Here is a 12,264-nt window from a genome sequence, read left to right on the forward strand (position 1 = left end):
ACAGAGATTAAAATGCATCCAAACTGTTAGTGAACTACTCCGTTCCTAAACATTCTAGGGATTTACAATGTCATTTTTTTCCTCATCTTCAAAATAATGTTTGACAGAAAATGCTTATTTTTACACAATTTAATTTGAAGTCTGTACATCATACAACATTTGTGGTTAAGGTCCCCCAAAATTAGCTATGATTGAACAGATTTTCTAGATATGGGTGACAGAGGATGTGAATTCTATTTTCTAAGCCAGTCTTGTGCTCCACACCCCCTTACCTGAAATAAATGCACCGATATCATTTCCTGTATCTTGAACTATCAAGACCGTTTTGATGCGGCATGGTCAAGTGTGTGCAGGTCATGTAATTATTTTGGCTGTGCGGGTTTGCTGACACAGATGTGGATGACATTCGGAAAGTGTCGCACTCTTACACTAGATGGTGGTACAACCCCACCGATCACACAGCAACATTTAATGTGCACAATCATAACACATTTCTTAAGTGCCTGCTTCGCCTAGAAACAGGGTGTTAGGGAGCCTTGTTGTGAAGAAGTTTTGTGGATATTGAAGTATTTATGCTGTTTGTAATTTATGCACGTCTCATTATTTTACTGTGAAAGTGCCAGTCCCTTCGGAGTTATGATAAACTAGGATATAATTTGCAGATATACGACTATTTCCTGAATATGGATCGCATGTACATTTTTCACTACATCTGGAGCAACTCACCAGCATTCTTGAATACAGGCAAATCATTCATTCAGATCCTCACTCACATTTATCAAAATTTTATACGTGCAGCTAAGGCCCCGGTACTTCTCTAGTACAGTACATCTACTTGAATACTTCAGAATTATGCATGTGTGTACATCTATGTATCCCATGTACTGTCAACTGGCACATGTCAGGTTACACATTTCATATTTATATATACACGAAAAGTATGTGCTTGTTATAATAATTAATTTCCCGTGATTATATTTTCCAAAACTCACTTTTGTTAAGAGTTAGGTCTCTTTCTTTGAAACTACTGTGTAGCTTAGTAGAGTTTATGTGATAGTAAAACACAGATTAAAACAGAATTTAATAACTTTGCTGAACAATCTTTATTATGGAAGGCACACTAAGCATGTTCATGATAATTATACAAATAAATGACACAAATATCATTCACATTTTTAAACTCGGGTCAAAGAACCCTGATTTCACTCTCTCTTCCACTTTGAATCCAAACCCCTGCTCTGAAAATCCCACCACATGGGAAAGAGCCGTTCGATACAAATTTAAGAGGAGGATGGAATAAAACAAAATTAGTTTATCGATGTGCTCCATTTTGTAATTACAGACAGTTTGCTTAGAGGATTTCAGCATTGGACAGTTTATTCCACTGATATATAAACATCAGGCAGAGCCTGATGATCCTGAGGCCACTGTTTCTTATTATTCTACTGATATAATAATTCTAGTTCATCAGAGTTTGAAATATCAATAAATTATGTTTCATTTAGATTGTCCAGATTTGCCATTTTGCTACTGAGCTGGACATGAGCTGCCATGGATGTTATAATATGCGTACATGCGGCCTGGACGGGTATCGTGCATGATCCTGTAAACTGTGCTTGCTGCAGCTTATTCATAAATTCTACATTCAAAGCCTTAAAAGTCTAGTCTAATGTAAAACTGATGAGATTTCTTGTCATAAACGTACAACACAAGAGTGAAAAAAGGGTATCAAGCTGGCCAGGGAGGCCATCTAGTGGTCAGAGGGTTGCTGGTTCAATCTATGGTACCAACAGAGCCCAAACTGACAAACTACTCCTGAGCATATTAGGACTCATTGCCCTTCCTAAATGAATATTATACATGAAACAGACAGCTCAAATGATGGTGGTGGAAACAATCATTCCCTAAAAATACTGCAGTGCAACAGACATTTTCTTTGCCATTATGAACGTAAAAACAAAAATCCCCACAATAACCTAAACCCATAACCTAAGCTAAACCGCACTGCAGTGGACGCCACAACTGGAAACACTAACTGATGGGGGAACAGACTTCAATGCCACGGCTGTTAATACAGCCCCATTTACAGTCAAGATGGTGGCAAATTCATGTCATACTGCGTGTGACTTTAGCGGATCATAACATATCGGGTATTGCATCAACCTGCAGATGCTCTGGATCAAAAGGATCTATGGATGTCAGTTTTTGAGCAACAACAAAGGCCAGCATGTGGCCTGCAACTTTCGAGGTAAGGCTTGTTTTTAGCGTAGCTGAACGCCTTTTGCTTTGTGATTTCAAACTGAAGCGGTTTTTGATCACTTGTGGCCCCCCGACCGCTCAGTTAAGAGGAGTGAGGAGTCAGCAGCCAATGAAGCCAGTGAATCACCTCAACCACAGCATTCAGCATATAGGCATAAATGGGCATAGATGTCCAATGTTAGGCTGCAGACAGACAGATGGACGCGCACACACACACACACACACACACACACAACAAATGACCTTCTGGCTTACGCCTGGCAGAAATAATTAAACACAGACAACATAATATGATGCATGGAGACTGAAGGTAGTAAATACTATTCAAAGCCTAAACTGGTCAACACTGTCAGGTCCAGCTCGGAGGAAACTGGTGAGAACTTCATATGTAACAAACACCACCATGTTGACGGGGAACGCACGCAGACAGTTGATGCCCAAGCTGCTGAAGAACACCCCCACTCCCTCCATCCTCACCGTCTCAGTGACGCAGTGATAAAAACCCTTGTATCGCTTCATCTCCCGCGCCCCATCCATCTGCAGACGGGCTTTGATCACGTCCATGGGTGTTCCTACAGTCCAGCCTGCCATTCCTGCTATTCCTCCGGCCAGCATCACACCACTCCAATCTGGGAGAAACAAAAAGAGACGGACGTTAAAAGGAACGCACTGACATTTACATTTTAACTTGTCTTTTTAATCCTCATAGAATTAAAAGAGGAAAAGCATAAAAGGGGAAAGTTTTAGCACTGCCCTTGAGTTACTCTATGAAGTGCTTATTGGCCTTGGTAGTGTTTTTCAATTAAAGCAATGGCTAAGCTAACCTCAAGGATGTGAGCTAGTTCACAGATTATGTAACACTTTAAAGTTAGACTGTTAATCAACATGCAAACTGGGGTTGATAAACACCACGAAGCAGTAATTAAATGATTGAACAGTCAGGTATACTGTCACACATTTATCAGACATTTTAGAATCATGAACATGACTTTTTTTATTGTATTTAGCTGCAACCTTGTTGACCTCCAATCTAAAATTCATCATGTGATTTGGGCTAGGACTTAAAACATGAAAACGTGCATTCTGGTGAATTTACAGCGCCGACACACACAAAAGTCATGTCAACTGCTCAAGCAAGACACACACACACATAACCAGAAAAAAACATCAGTCTTTTCTTGACTTCACACACCTGGTCTCTTCTTGCCACTGTCTGTCAGCCACTCGCAGATGGTTGTATAAGTCAAGAAGTATGTGGCGTACGATGGTCCGTCTCTAAGCATAAGCGGCAGCGATCCTCTGTACAGCCCCATGAACCCCTCCTCTTTAATAATGCTCAGCAGACAGTGAACTGGACCGTGGTACTTGGGTCTGGGCACGTTGGCTCCTCCTCGCTTGGACTCGGTCTGACATTGCAGACGTACTTTCACTATGTCACCTGGAGCCATCACGGATATCTGTTGACAGCAGATAAACAACTATAACTATCTATGAAGCCATACCCATCTGGAGAGGAGAGGGACATTTTATTCAAATATACACATGAATGTAAACTATGCATTGCATTTCTCTTTCTCTTACTCTCACAAATCACAGGTGAAATGGAGCAACTTATTGAGAAGCGTGATTCAACGATTTTCCGGGGGCTTTGTAAAATTGCATCCGTTACCTGAGCAACACCTCCTGCCATCCCAGACAGGAAGACTTCCAGTTTGGTGTTCGGACCACCGCCCGCTCCTCGCGCCTGGCTGAGACATTGCAGGCAGTTCCTGTATGTGCCAAACACCACCGAGGAAGTCATAGAGATTGTGGTGACGGGTAAGGACATGCCTTTGAAGAAGCCATGCATCTGATGACACATGTGAGAGAGGCCCAATGATAAACCACAGAGAAGCAGCCAACAAAGTACCCTACCTGTCATGTGTCACTCCAGTTTTTTTCACTTAACTAAATTCACTTCATATTCTGATCTTTAGGTCACAATATAAAGGATCTAATGTCCAAATCCATGAAGATGATGTGATTGTTTGCGACTGTTGTTGAAAATGTGTACATGTTGTTACACTTTGACATTGTTACCAAACCAACGTGTTCTCCATTTCCAACATTTTCAGACCATTCTGCTGACCACACCTGCTCTTTTTACATTTGCTCTTTTTGTTGGCAGCCAAGCTCTCAGGATGCTTTCTACAAACTCAACTGCTTCCTAACAACTCGGGCCAAATGATATTTTAAATAAAATCTTGTTGTGATTATTTTGATAGATGTTACGATTGCAAAATAATACTTGATTTTAGCGAGAATTGTTGTATTTCCTTTTCACTCAAAAAATATTAAAATTATGATTTTTGCAGGGGGAGTCTGTACCGAGCAAGTAAGCAAGCAAGTTTCCTTACATCTGGAGGATATGATTTGTGGGCCAAATTATGTATATATATATATATATACAATGCTTCATTTATAATGTAATGACACAGTTGTAGTGACATCTCACGCTAAAAACATTTGCAGCTTCTTTGATATGGATATTTCAATTATTTGTTCAGACCCGTCTACAACTTGAGAATATTTTGCAGTAGGCATCCTAAAAAAAAACCTGGGCCATTTCCACCTACCCCTTCCTTTGAAAATGTCGCCACTACACAGTGCCATATTCCTGTGAACTGTCTCTGGGTTTGGATCCGGACCTAGAAGGATAAAGAGCATGATGTAAAAATGATGTAAACTTTTATACAGCCATTCAGATACATGCCGTTCACTGCACCTTGACTGTGTCCAGAGGGTAGCCCACTGCAACTCCACATGCCCCTGTGTGTTTCCAGAGAAAAGAGAGCATCAAGGACACAATGTCCAAGGTTATGGGCTTCAATTGCAACCTTTTGAATAACAAACAGCTGACAGGGAGGACAAATGTGATGATTTGTTAATTATCTGTTTCACATCTTTCAAAAAAAAATGAATGCCTTGACTGGTAGTCAAGTAAAATAAGCAACTTAAAGACATGTTTTTGAGCTGAGAAACATGTACAAGTATGTAAAAAACTTTGTTAGTGTGCAGCTGACAGTACTAGTATGTCAACACAGTTCACTACTTCCACTACCACTTAATTCTGCTGGACAATTTAGCTTGAGATTACAGATTAAATCTGTTTTTTTTTTAAAAGTACAAGCAAAAACATGATCCCACCAAACATGAGTGTTTATCTACTATTCTCATATGCTGACACAGTGTGATCAGAACATGCACACACAGCAGCTAACGATTTAGCAAACCCCAGTCAACTCATGGTGGCGTTAAACTACAAACTGGCTGAACAAGCTATTTACCTGCAAATGATCCAGACACAAAATCAGCGATATGCATCCTGTCAGACGGTGACTGACCGGCGGATGTTTGTCAAATGCGGCCCCATTCTTCCTCCAGCTAGCATGGGCCGCATGACGTTAACCTTGAGTGTGTTGCTGTTACATCATGTGCAGCGGAAGGCGTGCCACTCATACCTACCAGCCAAACAGCGTCCACTGACAGCACTGGTGCCGGATTTACCCGGAAATAGCCGAACGGTTCACCACGTCCAAGTGATGAGTTTAGCGTGTGCAAAATTGTTTATATGCATCGAAAACCACATGGAAGACTAAAACTTAGATTTTTATAAATGTGTCATGATATAGGGATAAAAAAAACGTCACGTTTAAACCAATTTTAAGCGTAATTCCACATATAATATAATAAAATTTCTTGACGATGCACGAGAACAAAAAAGAAGTCTCAAACATAACATTTGTTCACGCTCAAACTGCCTCCATCCCGTGACACCTGCCTTCGTGGACGGTCCACTCAAAAGCAAAACATCACACGGCACTTATGACGCAATCCAACATTCGGAGCCCTTGCGGTCGGCAGCCAATGAATGACGAGGATTTTATCTGGAAGCGGGGTGTCGGCGTCATCTCTTCTCTCTGATTGGACAGAAGCGCTGCCCGGGGCCGGTAAATCCCGCCCCCTCCCTACTAGTGACTTCCTGCTGCACTAGCTTACCTGCTACAGAAATAAACCTCCTTGATTCTGACAGCGGAGAGGGTGTCCGCATTGACTGTAACCGCCACGCCGGCTCATGGAGATTGTGTAGGTCAACAGGGGAGTTTAGTTAGAATACATAGAGGACCAGCTAAATAACCGGCCAGAGAAAATAAAATTGTTAGTATTTGCGGTTTGTCTGGTCTTAGAGGGGGGACCAGTCACTAGCTAGCCAGTGCTAGCTAACATAGACGCTAACTGAAAGTGTCAACTAGCTTAGATTACTGGTTAAATTAAACAGTTTGGGGAAGTGCAACGAAACAAACGGTCTTCGAAAAAAAAAAAAAAAACGTTTCAAAGTAGCGTCGAAAGACTGTTTCGTTAGCGTTTAGTAATATTTAGTTCTTCAGTTAGGTGACTGCAGGAGCGGTGATGGACTTCGTTGCTGGATGCATCGGAGGTAAGTCAGTGGCAACTGTACTTTATCCTGTCATTTGTGAGATGAACACAGTTTGGAAGGAGCCACTTTGATCTGAGGCATTGCAGCTTGACCTAGCTGTGAAAACCACAAACCTGCCCACATATCTGTGTACTGTATAGCTACTTACTTATTTATCCCCTTTTTTTTTCTAATCGTGATTTAACATTGAAGGCAAAAGCATTTCATCGTGCGGTGAAACTCGGTTCTTCTCTGTACACATGACAATAAAACCATTGAATTGAATTGAACTACCATCCTTACCAATGTGATGCAACTCTATCCCAAGATTACAAGTGCATTTTCGAAATTCCACCGCAGGTCGGCACACTAAGGCCAGTCCTGTAAATTCTCTAAAAGCCACTGATTGCATTTGACCTGGTTGCAGGCTTTGACTTTGAGTGAGTGGAAAGTTGTGGGTGGATCTATTCTGCGTTATCTGTTCTCTCAATTATTGTAAGAAATTAGAAAGTGAAACTCACTACTCTTAGGCAATTTATCAGTTCTTTTCTCTACAGTAGTTTTTTAGAATTTGTAAAAGATCCTACAGAAGCTTAGGTTAAATACGTTGACCTTCAGAGACTGAATAGAGTCTACTACGGCTTAAGTATGTCCAGCATATGAGAAGGTTTACATGGGAACTAAATGCGTGTCTTGCCCACAAAGGTTGCTCCAACCTTCTGCGTTTCTCCCTGCTGTCACTTGCACACCCCGTTGAGAATGGAAAGCATGCACACACAACACAAGTGCAACCCGAGCTTCCAAGCTAGGATGGCTTGGCTGTTTAAAGTTTCCACACACGCCATATGCAGATGACATAAATCGGTACACACCCCTTCGCAGACCAATCCCACGCTATCTTTACTTAGCAGGGACTGACATGGCAGTCCATGCCGTCTCCCACCCTCTTACAGTGTAGTAGAATAAGGGGAAACATCTACTGTCAAAATGAGGTCAGCTAATCGGCATCATTTTTGAAACCAGAGAAGCTGACGTTGAAGCCTGTATCCTCAGCCATGGTGGGGGGTAGGGTGAGACACTGAAGAGAATTGTTGCTACCACCATGATGCACATCGTCCTCTGCTTGTTTTTACTGCGCTCAGATCATGCCAGTGCATTGAGGTCAATGGCCGCTCATCAAACACATGCCTGCTTGTGTTCTTTTCCTGGCTTACAGCGAGGACTCATTTCTGATTGGCTGTTTTTACAAATGGGTCAGGTGACGAAGTGCTTATGTAGGATTAGCTCGCTGTGGTTTGTTTACTGTGGTGACACAGGTGGGAGAGTAAGTTCACGTCTAGTTTAAATTATTATTATTAGGACAGTTATCACTATGTTTTCAACCATAGAACCGTAACTATTAATTTGATATCTGAAGTAATTTAAATAAATGGACACAAATGACACAAAAATGATAAACAACTTGCCAACTTGTAATAGGTATTTGCATCTGTTTTATTCGATCAGGCAGTAATGGAAATTACATTATGAACATTTAGATAATATTAACCTTTTCGAGTGGGATGTACTGATTAAAGTTATTAATTAGTTTCATATCCGAATATTGATATATTTCATGATATAGTACATTTAGCAGGAAAATCCCCTCATACACAGATTATTGATAATATAACCAGGCAGGAATGTCTGTTTTTCAGTAAAGCAGTAAATCAAATGCCTTGTTGTTTATGGTCAGTCCAGGAACTGTTAGCCTACCAGGATTCAACATAGACTCAGGTGAGAAGCCCAAACTGGCATCAGAACATCGTCATGTGCTGCACAAGCCTTGGTTATGTAACTTTCAAAGGCGTGCTAAAGAAAGTTTTAAAGGGTGATGATGCCTGGTGAGCTGGCTGTGGCTCGATAAGGCATTCATGCCCTGGGGAAGATGGCAGCGTGCTCTAAAATCACACAACGGTGCCAGCAGCAAGAGTTCTGGCCTTTTGAAGACTGGTCAAACAGGCTAAAAACCAATGAAGTATGCCTGGTGTGTTGTTGGGTCCAGATTTCTTAAAATAGTCAGAAAAGGAGGCATGGATGCAGTGACTGTGCAATGAAGACTCAGTAGGGGTTTGGGCTGTCTCACAGTTCTGACTTTATTTGCCATACATGTTCACATGGAGGCACAAAAACGACAGCACAATTACTAAATGAAATACTTTTAATCAAGAAAGAAGAGAGTGTCATTTTCAATGATTCTCACTGTTGTTTCTCTTGTCTCCAGGGGCTGCTGGAGTCTTGGTTGGACACCCATTTGACACAGTTAAGGTGGGCAAAGGTTTTCCTTAAGGTGTAAATTAATCAGAGTTTTGTAGACTTTTTTATTTTTTAGGCAATTCACTTTTTCATCATTTATCTCAGTATGTTTCCAGCATATGTATTTAATGCTCTGTGCTAAATGTTTTTCAAGAAATTGCCATGTCATCACTGTACACAGCTGCCTGACTTGAACTTTTCTGATGACTCTCCTTCCTTCCAGGTTAGACTGCAGGTCCAGAGTGTCGATAAGCCTCTGTACCGTGGGACCTATCACTGTTTCCAGTCCATCATACGCCAGGAGTCGGTACGTGCTTTTAGCTTCCATACAAATATATTGCTAATGTATATTTCTGATAACTGCCTATGGTTATGCGGTGGTCTGTATGCGTGCTTTGGTTTGCCTGGCTCTGACGCGTGTGAAGGTTTTCCGGTCTTAGGAGCAGATTGAACTTGGTGTTTCTTTCTTTAGTTGGTTTGTTGCTGTGTCATCCACCTTTGTGGGCTGTGAACTTGCAGCTCATGATGATAAACATGCAACAGTTCTGTTTAACAGGACCTATCTTTAGCCAGGTCATCGTGGCTGAACCTAGATAGCTGCTATGTTCTGTAGTTTAAAGTCAGTGAGGTCAGAGCGACCTGATAGTAGAGTTATGTCACTCGGTCTTATGACTGAATGCGGCACCATAAACTGTGAGGCTAAAGTTGGGGATACTTTGAGTGGGGTGTAGTTTGCTGAATGGGTTACACTTCACTTCGACCTCAGTTTAGTTTGCTCGTGCTGACTTAAATAGTATCTTGTTTTTTTAACGTTTGGTATGATCAGTGTGATTCATTTTTGCTTTTATTATCAATGTCCTCCCCAGCTGCTCGGACAAAAAACTAACTTACTATTTGCTAATTGTTATTCAAAGCTTCGGCGTAAAAAACCCTCAAGCAGGTCAGTCAATTAACTTTTGCGCAAATTTGAACTGAAGGATCACCTTTTTCTAGGATCATTATTTCAGTAGCCTCAGGACGTGTCACATTTTTCACCTATACTGCAGGCGCCTTTTAATTACAGGAAATATTACAGTGAGTGTCAAGAAGACAAAAAGGGCTGTCCTGAGAAGATGAAGTAATTGGTGTCTTCTACGCTGTAACACTTGTAACATATTACGCATTTAGGAGGAGCAAACTTGATAGATAGCATCTATTTAGCTGGATCGGTTATGTGCATGTAGCTTTTTGGCTTGATAGTTTTCACAAAGAAGAGGCCGGTCTCGTACTGTATAGAGGAACAAAAATAAAATGGAGGGCATTATAAGAAAATTGTAAATAAGTTTCTCACGGTTTCTAATTGAGAGTTTCACACATGCAAGAGAGGTACTTAAATCCTTGTTCGTCTGATAGTGGGAGCTCTGTAGCTGGTTGTTCTGAAAAGACTGCATGCTGGGTAACCTGCTTTTTCAAATTATTGGCAGAAAATGTTAGACGTATTTTTTATCCATGTTAAGAGTGAGACTAACGGTGTGAACATGACCCTCGTTGGACAATAAATTATTAATGATGACTCTTGCGAGCCCTTGAACGTTTTTTGTGTATTTAAAAGAAAAATCAGGCCCTGATGCTGGTGATTTTATTTATAGTGATGTAATAACATTCCTTGTCTAATATGATGTCTTTGACCTTCTCCATAGCTATTGGGCTTGTATAAAGGCATTGGATCTCCCATGATGGGCCTTACATTCATCAATGCTATAGTATTTGGTGTTCAGGGGAACACTATGCGGCTGCTGGGACAGGACACTCCCTTGAACCAGTTCCTTGCTGGTGCAGCAGCAGGTGCCATCCAGTGTGTCATCTGCTGTCCCATGGAGCTGGCTAAAACCCGCATGCAAATGCAAGGTACCGGGGAGAAAAAGTCCTCTAGGAAGCTGTACAAGAACTCTCTGGACTGCTTGGCACGCATCTACAATCGGGAGGGTCTGTGGGGCGTAAACAGAGGCATGGCGACCACGCTTATCCGGGAGACACCTGGCTTTGGAGTGTATTTCCTGGCCTACGACGTGTTGACGCGCAGCCTCGGTTGTGAGCCAGATGACCGCTACATGATCCCCAAACTGCTGTTTGCTGGGGGCATGGCTGGCATCGCCTCCTGGCTTTCCACCTATCCGGTGGATGTGATCAAATCGCGGCTGCAGGCAGATGGGGTGGGCGGAGTGAACCAGTACAGCAGCATCGCTGACTGTGTGCGGCAGAGTGTCAGGAGAGAGGGCTACATGGTGTTCACACGAGGCCTCACCTCCACGCTGCTACGAGCCTTCCCTGTGAATGCAGCTACCTTTGCTACCGTCACCCTCATCCTCTTGTACGCTCGGGGGGTGGAGGAAGCACCCAAAGACTGTGAGCCGCCTCAGCCAAGCCACCACGCACAGATACAGCAGCAGGCCCAACCTTCCAGCCTGTGACAGCACTGAGGTCTCACCCTCCTCAACCTGGGCACTTTACAAGAGCATGGGAAGACAAAACCTACATACAAACCCTTTATTCTTGTCCGACTCTGTTTCACATCTGGCTAGTCATTCCCCATTGTGAGCCAGAAGATACCTGGTTTATATAACCACTTGTTTTTACTTTAATGTTAAAAAGGAAACAAAGGAAAAATATTTATTTTTAGCTATAATTTAAGTTTTAGGTTTGCCTCTTAAGATGCAGACTTACCTCTAATAAGATGGGAAATTGGAACTATGAGATTCATGAAAGTTTTTAATAGCAGCTTTTGTCTGTGAGAAGTGACACAGATCTAGACTTGTTACAGAGCCACTATACTGATGGTGTGGCTGGGAAGTGTGAACAGTGTAGACACTGAAAGTTGATATCTTTATCACATATACCTTGAAATGTGCAGTTTTTAATTGCACCTGTGAACACCTGCGTGTGTGTGTGTGTGTGTGTATATATATACTGTACAGTGTGTATATACACACACATAATTGATTTGGTTCATTTCTTTTTTTAATGTATGTTGGAAACATGTTTCCTGCCTTATGATATGAATACCTTTTTATTTTGTGTAAGGACGCTGAAGCGCCTGTCTGTACCTGAACTGTATCCTCTGGAGAGCCAAGCAAGACAGATGGAATGTAGCATTTGATAAGTGTGCTGAACTTATCACTTGTGTCTGCCTCCAAACTAAAACGACACACTGCAGCTATAATCTGATCATCGCTAAAGCACTATTTATTAGCCCACACAGCACACGTCGGTACTCA

The 12,264-nt window shown here is 41.9% G+C and overlaps 2 protein-coding genes across 2 annotated transcripts; one reads left to right on the forward strand and one right to left on the reverse strand.

Annotated features, from left to right (window-relative positions):
* Positions 1 to 1,085: 1,085 nt before the first annotated feature.
* On the reverse strand, positions 1,086 to 5,964 carry slc25a47a (solute carrier family 25 member 47a). The gene is made up of 6 exons (XM_070849067.1): positions 5,586 to 5,964; positions 5,024 to 5,067; positions 4,875 to 4,946; positions 3,929 to 4,108; positions 3,452 to 3,716; positions 1,086 to 2,888 (listed from the first exon to the last, which is right to left on the reverse strand). Exons 1-6 carry the CDS (start codon positions 5,620 to 5,622, stop codon positions 2,584 to 2,586), a joined length of 903 nt encoding a protein of 300 aa, XP_070705168.1. The 5' UTR covers positions 5,623 to 5,964; the 3' UTR covers positions 1,086 to 2,583.
* A 358-nt stretch (positions 5,965 to 6,322) lies between these two features.
* Positions 6,323 to 11,932, forward strand: LOC139217675 (mitochondrial basic amino acids transporter-like). Its single transcript, XM_070849066.1, has 4 exons — positions 6,323 to 6,736; positions 8,979 to 9,022; positions 9,234 to 9,317; positions 10,690 to 11,932. Exons 1-4 carry the CDS (start codon positions 6,709 to 6,711, stop codon positions 11,458 to 11,460), a joined length of 927 nt encoding a protein of 308 aa, XP_070705167.1. The 5' UTR covers positions 6,323 to 6,708; the 3' UTR covers positions 11,461 to 11,932.
* The last annotated feature ends 332 nt before the right edge of the window (positions 11,933 to 12,264 follow it).

The sequence above is a fragment of the Pempheris klunzingeri genome, chromosome 18 (genome assembly GCF_042242105.1).
Source record: "Pempheris klunzingeri isolate RE-2024b chromosome 18, fPemKlu1.hap1, whole genome shotgun sequence".
In the NCBI taxonomy this organism is placed as follows: Eukaryota; Metazoa; Chordata; class Actinopteri; order Acropomatiformes; family Pempheridae; genus Pempheris; species Pempheris klunzingeri.

Coding starts and splice junctions, on each gene's coding strand:
- slc25a47a (XM_070849067.1), bottom strand. CDS start 5,622: ATGCATATCGCTGATTTTGTGTCTGGATCATTTGCAG. Junction 5,068..5,585: donor TGTGTCTGGATCATTTGCAG/GTAAATAGCTTG, acceptor GGAAACACACAG/GGGCATGTGGAGTTGCAGTG. Junction 4,109..4,874: donor CGACATTTTCAAAGGAAGGG/GTAGGTGGAAAT, acceptor ATGTGTCATCAG/ATGCATGGCTTCTTCAAAGG.
- LOC139217675 (XM_070849066.1), top strand. CDS start 6,709: ATGGACTTCGTTGCTGGATGCATCGGAG. Junction 6,737..8,978: donor CGTTGCTGGATGCATCGGAG/GTAAGTCAGTGG, acceptor TCTTGTCTCCAG/GGGCTGCTGGAGTCTTGGTT. Junction 9,318..10,689: donor CCATCATACGCCAGGAGTCG/GTACGTGCTTTT, acceptor CCTTCTCCATAG/CTATTGGGCTTGTATAAAGG.